Genomic DNA, 12,114 nt, shown 5'->3' with positions numbered 1-12,114 from the left:
TGTGAGGTTAGAGAGAGCACCTGGAACAAATGTGTATATGTTCATTCACGCACCTGGCGAGCCGCACACACACACACACACACACACACACACACACACACACACACACACACACACACACACACACACACACACACACACACACACACACACACGTGTCTCTCCTGCATGTTATGTTAAATTATGTTGTGAAGCTATTCTATTCAATAGAATAGTGTGTGTGCAATGCACTGCTTGGGTGGATATGTGTGTTTGTGTATCCATGCTTGCACTTCCCTTTTCACGTCTGGGTGCGTGTGTGTGTTTAGCATGCCTTGCACACCTATGTGTGTGCGTTTACAATCAAACCGCATTTCACAGGTCAACGCTGGCCTCGACTCGCTTACACAAAGTTTCTAAAGCCGCCTTCGCCTGGAAAAAGACATTTTGAAGTCGATTTCAGTCTACGTGATTTACAAACGATATTGTCATCGCAGCACATTTAATAGGGTTATTATGCTATGTTTCCCGCCCGCTCCTAAAGGCTGAGCGACCATCCTGTTCTGTTTCTGTTCCCTCGGTCTTCGTGCTAAAGGGCAGTGGTCACATCAGACCACGCAGACCTGGGCTGTCACTGGTGACAGACCAGTCCATGGGATCGCGGCTTCTGATTGGCTCAGGAGCAACATGAATAGTGTAGTTTAGAACAGCCAATGAGAAACGAGGAAAATAACAGCTGCCAAACAACAACACAGTCTATAATGCGAGTCATGTCCTTTATGTTAATTAAAATGGAAATTACAGATTTGATTACAGATCTTTAGGGAAAATTACAATCATTATCGGAAATCTGAATTATGATTTATAATGCAAAATCTGGCAATTTGAGCAAAGAAGAAATAACTGCAATAGCAGCGGGTGAATGACCATATAAGAGGCAGACGCTGAAGACCCTGCTTTCCTATGCATTCTTCATGATGAAGGGGTTCTCTGTATCCTCATCATTCCCTCCTTGCCTCCCCAGTGTCCGACAGCGGAGCAGGAGCAGCAGGAGGAGGCGGCCCGGCGGGGGGCGGGGACTCCTCCCAGACCCGCTTCACCTCCTCTCTCCCCACCTACCTGCCCGTCCAATGCCAGCTAGGAGGCGCCGACTCTGCCTACTTCCTTCGGGACGCCAATCAGGAAGTCATGCGGAACGGCAGCCTATCGTCTCGCACCGAGCGCTTTTTCCTCCACAAGATGGAGGGCGGCATGGGAGTCCCGCCCACCCTGCCGTCCGTCAACTGCAGCTATGGCAACCTGAGTGTGGAGCAGCAGATCCCATTGGAGCTGCTGCAGGGCCCGCCCCCGCGTCTCCTGGCCACGCCCAGCCACGCCACGCTGAACTGGAACGTCAAAGGTCACGTGGTGAAGTCCCGGGTGGGGTCGTCCCAGCCGTGGATACAGGTTGGTCCTCTTGCATCCTGGATTTATCTTTGTCATGATATCTTTATTATTGAATTCATAATTTGATTCATTCAGTGAGTTACGGTTGTTAATATTACTTCAGATAGTTTAACAAAGGGATATTTATGTCAATTAATACAAAAAGTATACAAAATAAAATATTTGGGGGATACTGTCATCCTCAGCTAACTCCTAACATAAGAGCTTTATTCTGCTTCATAAAATGTTGTGGGAACTGCAACATTAGAAAATGCCAAATGGTCCAACAATTCTGGAAAGAGACGATGTTTAAGACAAAGGCCCAAAGTGATCCCGACTTAAGGTCTCAACCCCGCCCCCCCCTCCTCCTCCTCCTCCTCCTCCAAGGTGCTGTTCTACCTGGCGGGGCGGCGCTGGGACGAGCCCGACCCCCCTCCGTCCTCCGTCCTGCCCTGCGTCCGGGCCCTGGCTATCCGGGACCCCAGCGAGTCGGGGCCCTCGGCCGGGTGCCGGCTGGTGGGGGTCCCCGGCGTCTGCGTGGTCCGCCTGGACCTCCCCACTGCCTGGTTCTCCTCGCCGCAGTCGAGGAAGCGGCCGTCAGAGTCGGTCCTGCACGCCGTGGACGTGTACTACTCCATCGTGCCGGTGGAGGGGCCCGGGGACGAGTGCCCCTCCATCGTCAACAAGCCCTGGAAGGGCATGAGCACGCACATGGGCCAGATGGGAGCCCTGGGCCTGGGGATGGGCGGCGGGCAGTGGAGCCCCCTGGTGGACGGGGGGCTCCAGGACATGCAGAGAGTGGGCGCGGTGACGCTGGTGACGGGCCCGGCGGCGGCCAAGGGGGAGCGGCTGAGGCTGGACGAGAACCTGGAGGTTCTGGTGCCACCCAGCCCGGTGCGGCCGGGGAAGACGGTGGCCTTTGGCGTCCACATGAGGAGGGACTCCAACGTGGAGCGGTTCACGCTGAGGTGAGGAGAGCGGCCTTGGACTGGTGTCACCGAGCTGGGGTGTGTGGTCTGACCAAAGCTTGAAGGGCAGTTCCATTGACCTTCTTGTAGGCCAGCACCGTCCTCTTGAATCTGATGGGAGTTTCTACAGGGAGCAAGTGGAGGTCACGGAAAAGAGGGGGTCGTATGGGAGAATTTAGGGAGGTTGAACAAGAGGATAAGGTTGAACACAAGATAACTTCTGTCATGTTTTGTTTATCCACGTGTCTTTTCTAACGAGTCGGTTTCCCCCCCACATCATCTCCTCACCATTGTGTTTCTCCACTCCGCCATCTTGCTTTCTTCTTGCATCTTCCCCGTTTTGTTGCCTTGTCATTTTTCCCCTTTTTCCCAGCCTTGCGTTTTTGCACGATGTGCCGTGCAAGCCGTGCAAACACGCTGGCAGCCTGCCGGGTTTGATAGCTGTCACCTGTGTTTGCTCGTGCCCTCACTCCGGAGCCAGCAATGCAAATAACTACCTCATGAATATTCACGATGAATCGGGGGGAGGAGGGAGAGAGAGAATCGTGTGGGAAAAGACGGAAAGAGAGTGAAAGAGTGAAATAATTGAATGCGAGGTACAGAAAATAAATGTTTTTCTTAGATTGATGTTTTTTTTATAAAATCGTTGCCGTTGTTTTGTCTGAATGGTCGGGAAGTCGGGCCCCCCAAAAGCTCTCTTTTATTTATCCTCTACAGTCTTACATTGTTGTAAGTGTCATTGAAGAAATATTGTGAAGGAATACGGACAGCAATACCATGTTCTGCTTTATAAGAATAAAAAAGCACGATGGCACTAGTTAGGGCTTACCCTATTAGCCAGTCCCTCCAGAAAAATGCAGCGTTTTTTTGTGATTGTTGCGGCCAAAAATCCTTGATTATGCGGCACGTTTTCTTAAAAAATGTGATGAAATATGTGTCATATTTGTGCAATTTTATGCAATGAAATTGCGGGAACTTGCAAAAAATTCGGAAAAATGCGGGAACTTGCGAAAACTGCAGCTTTTCGACGACGTTCACGTCGCGTAATTACGTCACTTCATAACGTTCCCATGGCAACAGAAATGGCTGCTCTTGTGTGAAGTAAACGCAACATTTTTCAACTTTCTGCTAAGATATATGTGACTTTTTTGCAACGAAAATTCGGGGATTATGAAATCATGCAAGCCCCGCATATTTTGCGCGGAGATCTGCAATTTTTGGGGTGAAAGTGCGGCATATTTGAAAAAATGCGGCTCCCGAATGAATATGCAGACTTTGGCTGATTATGCATTGAATTATGCGATCGCATAATCGCGTTTTTTCTGGAGGGACTGATTAGCAAATTTTTTTCATTTTTATTTTAGGGCATTTAGCAGACCCCTTTATCCAAAGTGACTTACAACAGTATAAACACACATTGAAATCAACAGCAGAGTCAACTATGCAAGGTGACAGCCAGCTCATCGGGAGCAGTCAGGGTTAGGTGGCTTGCTCAAGGACACCTCGACACTCAGCTAGGGAGAGACAGGGATTGAACAAGCAACCTTACGGTTTTAAAAACAAGTAATACATGGCAAGGCAAGGTGTGTTGACGGGGTTCTTTTTGAGTGGTGTACACAAGAAGAACAGAGCACAGCTGTGTGATGATGAAGCTATGCTACATTGACTTGGAAACATGTAATTAAACCGTACTTGCCAAACGGTAACACACCAGTAGTCCGCCATTGCTTGTAGGCGTCTTGTGCGTGTACCATGTGTGAGATAAGAATTTCCAATTGTAAACTCATGACTTTGTCTTGGGAGGAGTTTTTCAAAAGCTTTCTTTCCAGGGACCTTAAACACAGTTTTCATGTTGACTGGAGGCTAGCACACAGGAATATATTATGCTTCTAGAAATGCCGAAATACGTGTGGATATAGACATGTAAATTAAAACGGAAGCATTAAGAGGAAATGTGCGAATTAAAGAGGTGATAATATGCCACCAGGTGCGAGTGTGTTTAGCCATTACAAATGTTTTAGTGACATCACTACCTGCCTACCCAGTGGACTGTACCAAATGTTGCTGATCTATCCATCATAAAACTGGGTGGACACTCACTTGTGATGTCACTAATGCCGCGTTTCTACTGCAGGGTTCGGTACGGTTCGGTTTGCCTCAGTCCGGTAGGGAGGGGGCGGTATAGCCCAGCACGTTCGAGGTCGCGTTTCCACCGCCGACAGTACCCTTTATGGTTTGCCAGATGTCGATCGCCGCAGCAGCTACGTAAACATCGTGACATCATAGCATCGCGACACAGTGTAGCCTGCTCAATAAAAACAATGGAAAGGTTGAACGCGACACATTAAACCAAGAGCTACCATGGAAGTCATCCAGCAACAGTTCCTGGCCATTATGCTTTTGGAAGTGGAAACGAGCCATAAAACACTAAGGGCCCTATTTGAACGGGCTGAAACACAAGTGAGAACCGCAAAACGGAAGTGGCTTTGTGGGTGGATCTCTGGCGCTGTTGCTATTATACCGGCGGATAAATGACTCTTGCACACGGCGTAAATCTAAAATGGGTTGGTCTGAATACCGGTAGGTGTGTTTTGGGCGTAACATGCAAAAAGAAATTAGAGTGCAATCTCCCATCCCCTTTAAGAGCCATGAGCTTTTTTGAACCTGACGAGTTGATATTATATTATTATGGTGTGTTTGCAGTCTTCGCTGAGACAGATGCATGACCACATGAATTTCAAACTTCAAATGGCTCAGTTCAGGGCCAAATAATATGGCTTAATTCACACACGGAATAGCGTTTTCTGCTACAACTTCAGAAACACTGAGTCGTCATGTAAATTTCGTCAAATAGAACTTAACACATATATGATATGCAGTCCTGTGGCCGCAACTGTGTAGCGATTCAATGATATGCGGCAATACATTAACAAACATAGTTTGTTACCAGTATAGTATACAGTATCGTCATCGACTTGTGTTCATAATATGCATGTGTCCCCCTGGTAATATACATTGCCATGGACTGTATTATGCATTACGTGTTTAGCTTGCGTGTGTTTAAACAGATGGGTGCACATACGAGCGCCCGTATTCATTCTCATTTGCGCGTTCATAAACACTCAGTCGCGGTAAAACAATGTTTTCTCACGATCAAATAGGCTACTCATCAATCCTAAAAGTTATGGGCTTGTACACAATGTCTGTGTCAAGAAACTATGTGTTTGCTGTACAGTGTTTGCAGATGCATTGATTTAAAAGTACAACTTATTACCGCTGTATCAGCTGTTCTTTCCCAAATAATTTAGCCAACGTTATCATTTATCCTAAAACATGATTTTGTTTTGGAAGGCTCGGATATACTTTGCTCGAGTTTATTATTGTTATTATTATTATTTTAACGCATGGCATAGCCTACTAGTACTACCAATGGATATTTTTTTCTCCACAATCCACATGCTATTTCTATGCAGTTTCACACATATGAACAATCTCATCTCATCATAATATTTCAGGCTTATTGTTTGCATGTTTGTGCTGTGTATAGCCTATGTGTGTGTAAGCGTATGTTGCAGTTCCAAACTGCCTAGGCACATCAAAATACCAACACCAACTGAGCTATCCGTTAGGGCAATTAAACCAGGATTTTTGAAAAATGTATTTGCGCTAAAATTGTATTCAAAGAAGTTTGGCTTTGACACATTCTGTGCTCGCAACACATTTGTAGTTATGTTGAATTTTTGGACCACTGAATGAGACCATTTTGGTTGGAATGCACCAGAATCAATCACACGCACAACAGCACACATTCGTCAGCACCTGCATGCACGTGCACATCGACATTATGCACCACACAAACAGACACACACACACCTCAGCCCCGCTACTTGAAGAAGTCGTGGTTAAGACACTGGTGGTATTGTATTGGTCTTAATTCTGCCCCTTAACACAGAAAAATATTTCAGTATTCCAAAAAAGATTGTTCAATAAAAAAACAATCCTCAGCATTTCATTATATTAGTTTCCCGGGAACAAATTCCTAATTTTCTACGTGGGCTGCCAAAAAATCTTACGTTTTTTAGTTTTAGGGTCCCTTGATGAATCTGCATCGGAGCCTCATCACTCCTCCGGGTTCCGGGGGATTTGTGGCTGACAAATGACAGAGCGCATCGATTTATCACCCTGCACAGGAGATACTCAGCCGCGCCTCGCTGCATGGATGCTAGCTGCGCCATCACCATAACAACAGACAGCACTCTGTCGGGAATTCAAACCATCGATGAGATTTTGGTGTTGAAACTTTTGGAAACTTTTGGTTGGGCTTGGGAGTGCACCTTATCCGCGTCCTGGCCGCGTCTTCCTCTCGCTCTCAACCTGGCTCCTTACCCCGGAGCCTGGGTGAGAATTAGGGAAAATGCTAATTTCCTTGTGATGCATCCAGCTGGAATGTTGGGTTTTGTGTGTCCTTTTTAAGGACACACAAAACCTTTTTAAGGACAAACTGTTGTTTTTGTTTTAAAACACCAGTGTGCCATTAAGTACCAAATTAAGAATAATTGTCGTCTTGTAGTCTTCAATTGTCTGCAAATTAAGTGACGCCTCAATTACCGTCTCAGAGAGGACCCGGAAGAGGGATCCTCTCCCGGGATGGCTACGGTAGCACTGGTTGGGAAGACATTTTATCATAGCAAAACAGCAAATGTGCCACAAGCCAGGCTTTGCCTGTAAAAGTAGAACCATCCCCCTAAGGTAACAAGACACTAGGAGTGGGGGAAAGTATCCATTCAAGTAACTATCGCAATCATCTAGGATTCTGCAGTTATTCACAACTTCCAAAAATCCTTTGTATTGTGTCCCTGAATGTAGTCTTAGGTTTGCCTCTGTGTGTTCACATCATTGCAATCAGTTGGTCTAACGTTTTCAGGTATAGAAACTACATCATCTCACACGCGTTCCTCTGCTTTAATGCTATAATTTGTAACACTGTTTTGATAGAGAAATAATATAATGTGATGTAACAGACAGGGACATACCGAAAGACTCACACCCCTTCAAGAACACTGCAACAAAGAGAAAGAAAGCTAAGTTAGCTTATACTTCCATGCCACTGATGCACATCTACAGTCTAACTGTTTGACGATGATAATGTAATGTATTGATATCGTCATCACAATGATTCATATTATGGAATTATCTGCACCATGGTCTCAGCAACAGCAGACAACCTACCTACATTGTGTGTTTGTGTGTGTGTATGTGTGTGTGTGTGTGTGTGTGTGTGTGTGTGTGTGTGTGTGTGTGTGTGTGTGTGTGTGTGTGTGTCTGTGTGTGTGTCTGTGTGTCTGTGTGTGCGTGTGCCTGTGTGTGGGTGTGCTTGTGCGTGTGTGTGTTTGTGTGTGTGCAGGATCACCCCTCTCTTCTTTGCCCTCCTTGTCTGCCCTCGTGCATTTTGCACACATCATCTGATGTCATGTTTACAGCTGTTTCTACTGGGAACCAGTCAAACCAGTTACCAAGGACCAACAGCTTTGTGTTGACGTCCTCCATGCAGACGACATCACACGGGCGCTGTGATGATAAAGTACTGCTGGCCCATTGCTTGGTCAAGCGAGCCCTTTGCATTAGCGGGCTATTTACTTCACCGCTGTACTTAGAAAGCCGGGAAACACACCTCATAAAACAAGAAGGGGTTTAGTGATTTATGAATCCGGTGTGTGTGTGAACATAATGTTGAAACAGATATAACATAATTACGTATGTATATATTCTGTTTTGCATGTAGAGCGAGAGAGAGAGAGAGAGAGAGAGAGAGAGAGAGAGAGAGAGAGAGAGAGAGAGAGAGAGAGAGGGATCATCTCTAAAACATAAATACAGATGCTCTGGGAGGAACACTAATTTGTCGGCTTAAGTAGTGCGCCGCTCACTTGTGTGAATTGTAAACAGTTGTGACAAGAACTGTTTCCATGATGTAGTATGAAGAGCAGCACTATGGGTTTCTGCTACGAGCGCTGCACTTCATTCTACATCATGGAAACAGGTTCCCGGACCATAGACTTTCTTTACTGCATCAAACAGTGGCAGATGCGTCAGCCGAGAGGGGCGTGCCTCTGCTAACCGATCTCTTCACATATCAAAAGGGGTTTACTTCTAATGGTGCGGCCACACCAACTGCGTTACTCGCGTTGGACAACGCGAGTAACGCGCCTAACCTGATGGTGCGGCCACACCAACCGCGTTACTCGCGTTGGACAACGCGAGTAACGCGCCTAACCTGACGCTTGACCAGTGTGTGGTGGTTCAACGCTTCCAACGCGTCAACGCGCCAACGCAGCTAGATGAGTCCATGTCCATGCAAGTGAACGGAGCGTTCCCTCTTCGTCATAACTATCAAACCAAACATCCTTCACATTCACTGAGCGAACATTATGAAAGTAAAATGCACATTTCTCGCTAAAAATGTTTCCATAAACGCATTTAATGGCGTAACTATGTAACTATTTCCACCCAGAATAAAGAAAAATGTCGGCCGTGGCTGCGCTGGAGTCCGAGGTAGGAAACCCAAACGCCGCCGTGTTTGGGTGACAGAGTTTAGATCAGGTTAGATTAAATAATCTCGGATATAAATAACAATAATCGGGTTAAATAACTTCACATGGTGTGTCTGGTGTGTTTCCAGCATTCGCAGTGTTGATCAGCAGAGAAGCAGTCCGCCAAGACGTTGAGGTTGCTTAGCAACCAGAGACTCTGTCCATGCAAGTGAACGGAGCGTTCCCTCTTCGTCATAACTATCAAACCAAACATCCTTCACATTCACCGAGCGAACATTATGAAAGTAAAATGCACATTTCTCGCTAGAAATGTTTCCATAAACGCATTTAATGGCGTAACTATGTTACTATTTCCACCCAGAATAAAGAAAGATGTCGGCCGTATGCTTCTGTGCAAGCTCACTACTCTCTGCCAGTGACGTCGGGTCAAGCTCCACGCTGATTGGCTACCGCGGCTAAGCGTCACGCGTTGGAGCGTTGAAAGTTCAATTTTCTGAACTTCGGGCGTTGGTGCGTTGGGCGCGTTACTGCGTTTACGTGCGTAATTACGTGCAACTGCCGCGCCTAAAGGCCGATTTATGCTCAGTTACGTAAGCGTAAGCGCAAGCGCAAGAGGCCCTTGCGCGCCCTTGCGCACCCATTGCGCGACTTCTCACGTCTTGCGTGCGTCGGGCGATTTTTCTAGACTTGCGTCATTTTTTACATAAGCTTTTACGCGAGCCGCGCAGCCTGCAAGGCTGTGATTGGTCTGCTGGTCTGGTTACTACTTCCTGTCTGGAGTATCACATTTCCTGTTTTCATACCGCGGTTTGATAGAATGGAACCCGGCAGGCTCATATACAAAAGCATTAACGTGAAGTGAAGTTAACTTTGCTGCCAACACATTATGTCGTTTTAAAATGTAGAGAGATATGCACATTTATACAACCCCAATGATCAACAACTTCATCACCCCTGTTCCTCTGTTGCCATCATTCACTGGGTATGGGGAGAACACGATCTGGCACATAAACAAACCAACGACTCCCACAGACAAAGACGTCATTCTCGAGGTCGTCTTCAACGAAAAACTTTACTCCACATATTACTCCACCTACTGTTCTGGCGGTAAATTGCTTGGCAACACGCGCAACACGCGCAACCTAAAAGGGAGCATGAATTGCTTTGAGTAAATTTTGCGCAACAACGTAACACCAACGCTGAAGCATGCAGCCGCCTTAACGCCCCCAACGCAACGCTTCAACGCTTCAACGCGTGTACCGCGCCTAGACCAATGGTTCCCTATGCAAAAATGCCGATTTTCAACGCCCCTAACGCGAGCAACGCGGTTGGTGTGGCCGTACCTTAAGAGAGGACCAAGATGCTCAGCAGAGACTGAGAGGACGGGACAGGACCACGGTGATGGCGTTGGCCATAGTGGTACGTTCGGTGTTGTCATTGGCTGGATTGTAATTCCCTTTCAAAGACGCACACCATACACAGGCAGAGAGAGAGAGAGAGAGAGAGAGAGAGAGAGAGAGAGAGAGAGAGAGAGAGAGAGAGAGAGAGAGAGAGAGAAAATATTAGTTATTTAGCCTCTGTGTCTCATTGCTTTGAATATTCATCCATCTATATAGAGGATTTTAGTATTACATTTTGGCTGTTGATGGACCGGTAGTTTGCAGTTTTGGCTCTGTCAATAAAATTCAGTCTGCTTGAACCTAGTTGTATCTGTTTGCTGGTTAATTAGCTAGATGACTTCCATTGGATGAGCAGGGTAGTGTGTGTGTGTGTGTGTGTGTGTGTGTGTGTGTGTGTGTGTGTGTGTGTGTGTGTGTGTGTGTTGTGTGTGTGTGTGTGTGTGTGTGTTAGTGGATTAGTAGGGTTTCCCTGAGATCAAAGAGTTGATGTAATTGTATTGATTTGCTTGCACACGCACACACACACACACACACACCACACCACGCACACACACACACACACACACACACACACACACACACACACACACACACACACACACACACACACACACACACACACACAAACACACACACTCTCTCTGACCTCATGAGATATGCACTGTGGCTGAAGAATCGTCATCGTATCTTATCGAAGATCTTCTCACTTGGCTGAGGGGTCGCAAAATATACTTTGCTAGATGAATGTTTTCTCTACCAGGTACTTGTCTAAACTGTAAAGCTTCAAATATTGAACCTACGTAAAAATGTTGTTGCAATGATTTAAACAAGAATTGTTTAGAACGCACTGAAAGAAAATAGAAATCCTATTTTTTTTCTTTTTCTTTTTACAGTTGCAGCTTTACCGACCAAGAACAATACAAAATAACATTAGGTCAGATGAAAGGACAGTCGACCGAGAAATTATGTGGCTCCCTGTGAATCAAGTCATTCCATCAGGATGTGTTGGTCAGAGGTGGCTGGGCGGTCCTTTGGGTATTCCGGCTGTAAGGTTCTACCCAAGGCCACAAAGAGTTGAAAACTTCAACATTTGTAAAGGGCGATCGTCGTGGAATTATACATGGCATCTTGGCCATGACTCCGGTTCCTGACCTTATTACCTTCAACACGCATAGCAAAAAGCACCTCAAGTCATCCGGATGTTGCATGCCGATTCTCCAACTCAATGAATGGTGTCTGGTACAGTTTGTACATTCGACAAAGTGACATTGAAACCCCATTTTGAAAAGACACACCTGAACGCACCTGTTGTGATAAGAAGTGAAGTTTCCATACGCCTGCGACTCTGACAGTTTACGAGGGACGTGGCGTGCTCGGAGCGGTACTGGCTGTATGCTGTCTCTCAGACTGCCTGCACTCCGCTCTGAACAGTGGGCCGTGTGACGGCAGTAGAGTGTGCAGGCTGAGCGCCCTTCTCCCCCCTGATCCTTTGCTCCCGACCATAGCTCACGTTGATGGCGTGCCAGCTTGTCGGCGCCGTGGCAACGGGACGGGTATACGAGTCGCTGCATGAGCGGCACGGCCTCTCTGAGATGGGTCTGGGCACCGGGGGTCACCTCAGGTCCTCCGTCTAGTGTACTTGGCATTTCCTTCCTACCTTTCCTAATTGGCATTCCGTTATGGTGAGCGTCCTGGGGGGGGGGGGGGGGGGGGGGGGGAGAGAAGGTTGTGTCATTAAATTCACGCGTTGCAGAGGAGCCCTTCCAGCGTTCCAGTGTAGAGGGGGGCGGGGGG

The 12,114-nt window shown here is 46.8% G+C and overlaps 1 protein-coding gene across 1 annotated transcript in view; it reads left to right on the top strand.

Annotated features, from left to right (window-relative positions):
- The first annotated feature begins 1,028 nt into the window (after positions 1 to 1,028).
- si:dkey-215k6.1 (transmembrane protein 132B) overlaps positions 1,029 to 12,114 on the top strand; it is a 150,726-nt gene continuing 139,640 nt past the window's right edge. The window contains exons 1-2 of the mRNA XM_030359357.1: positions 1,029 to 1,425; positions 1,792 to 2,372. Coding sequence (XP_030215217.1) covers positions 1,168 to 1,425; positions 1,792 to 2,372 — 839 coding nt within the window. The 5' untranslated portion in view covers positions 1,029 to 1,167. The remainder of the gene's footprint in view (positions 1,426 to 1,791; positions 2,373 to 12,114) is intronic.

The sequence above is a fragment of the Gadus morhua genome, chromosome 6 (genome assembly GCF_902167405.1).
Source record: "Gadus morhua chromosome 6, gadMor3.0, whole genome shotgun sequence".
Classification (NCBI taxonomy): Eukaryota; Metazoa; Chordata; class Actinopteri; order Gadiformes; family Gadidae; genus Gadus; species Gadus morhua.
The sequence above is the reverse complement of the archived record's forward strand: the minus strand, read 5'-3'. Positions and strand labels throughout refer to the sequence as shown.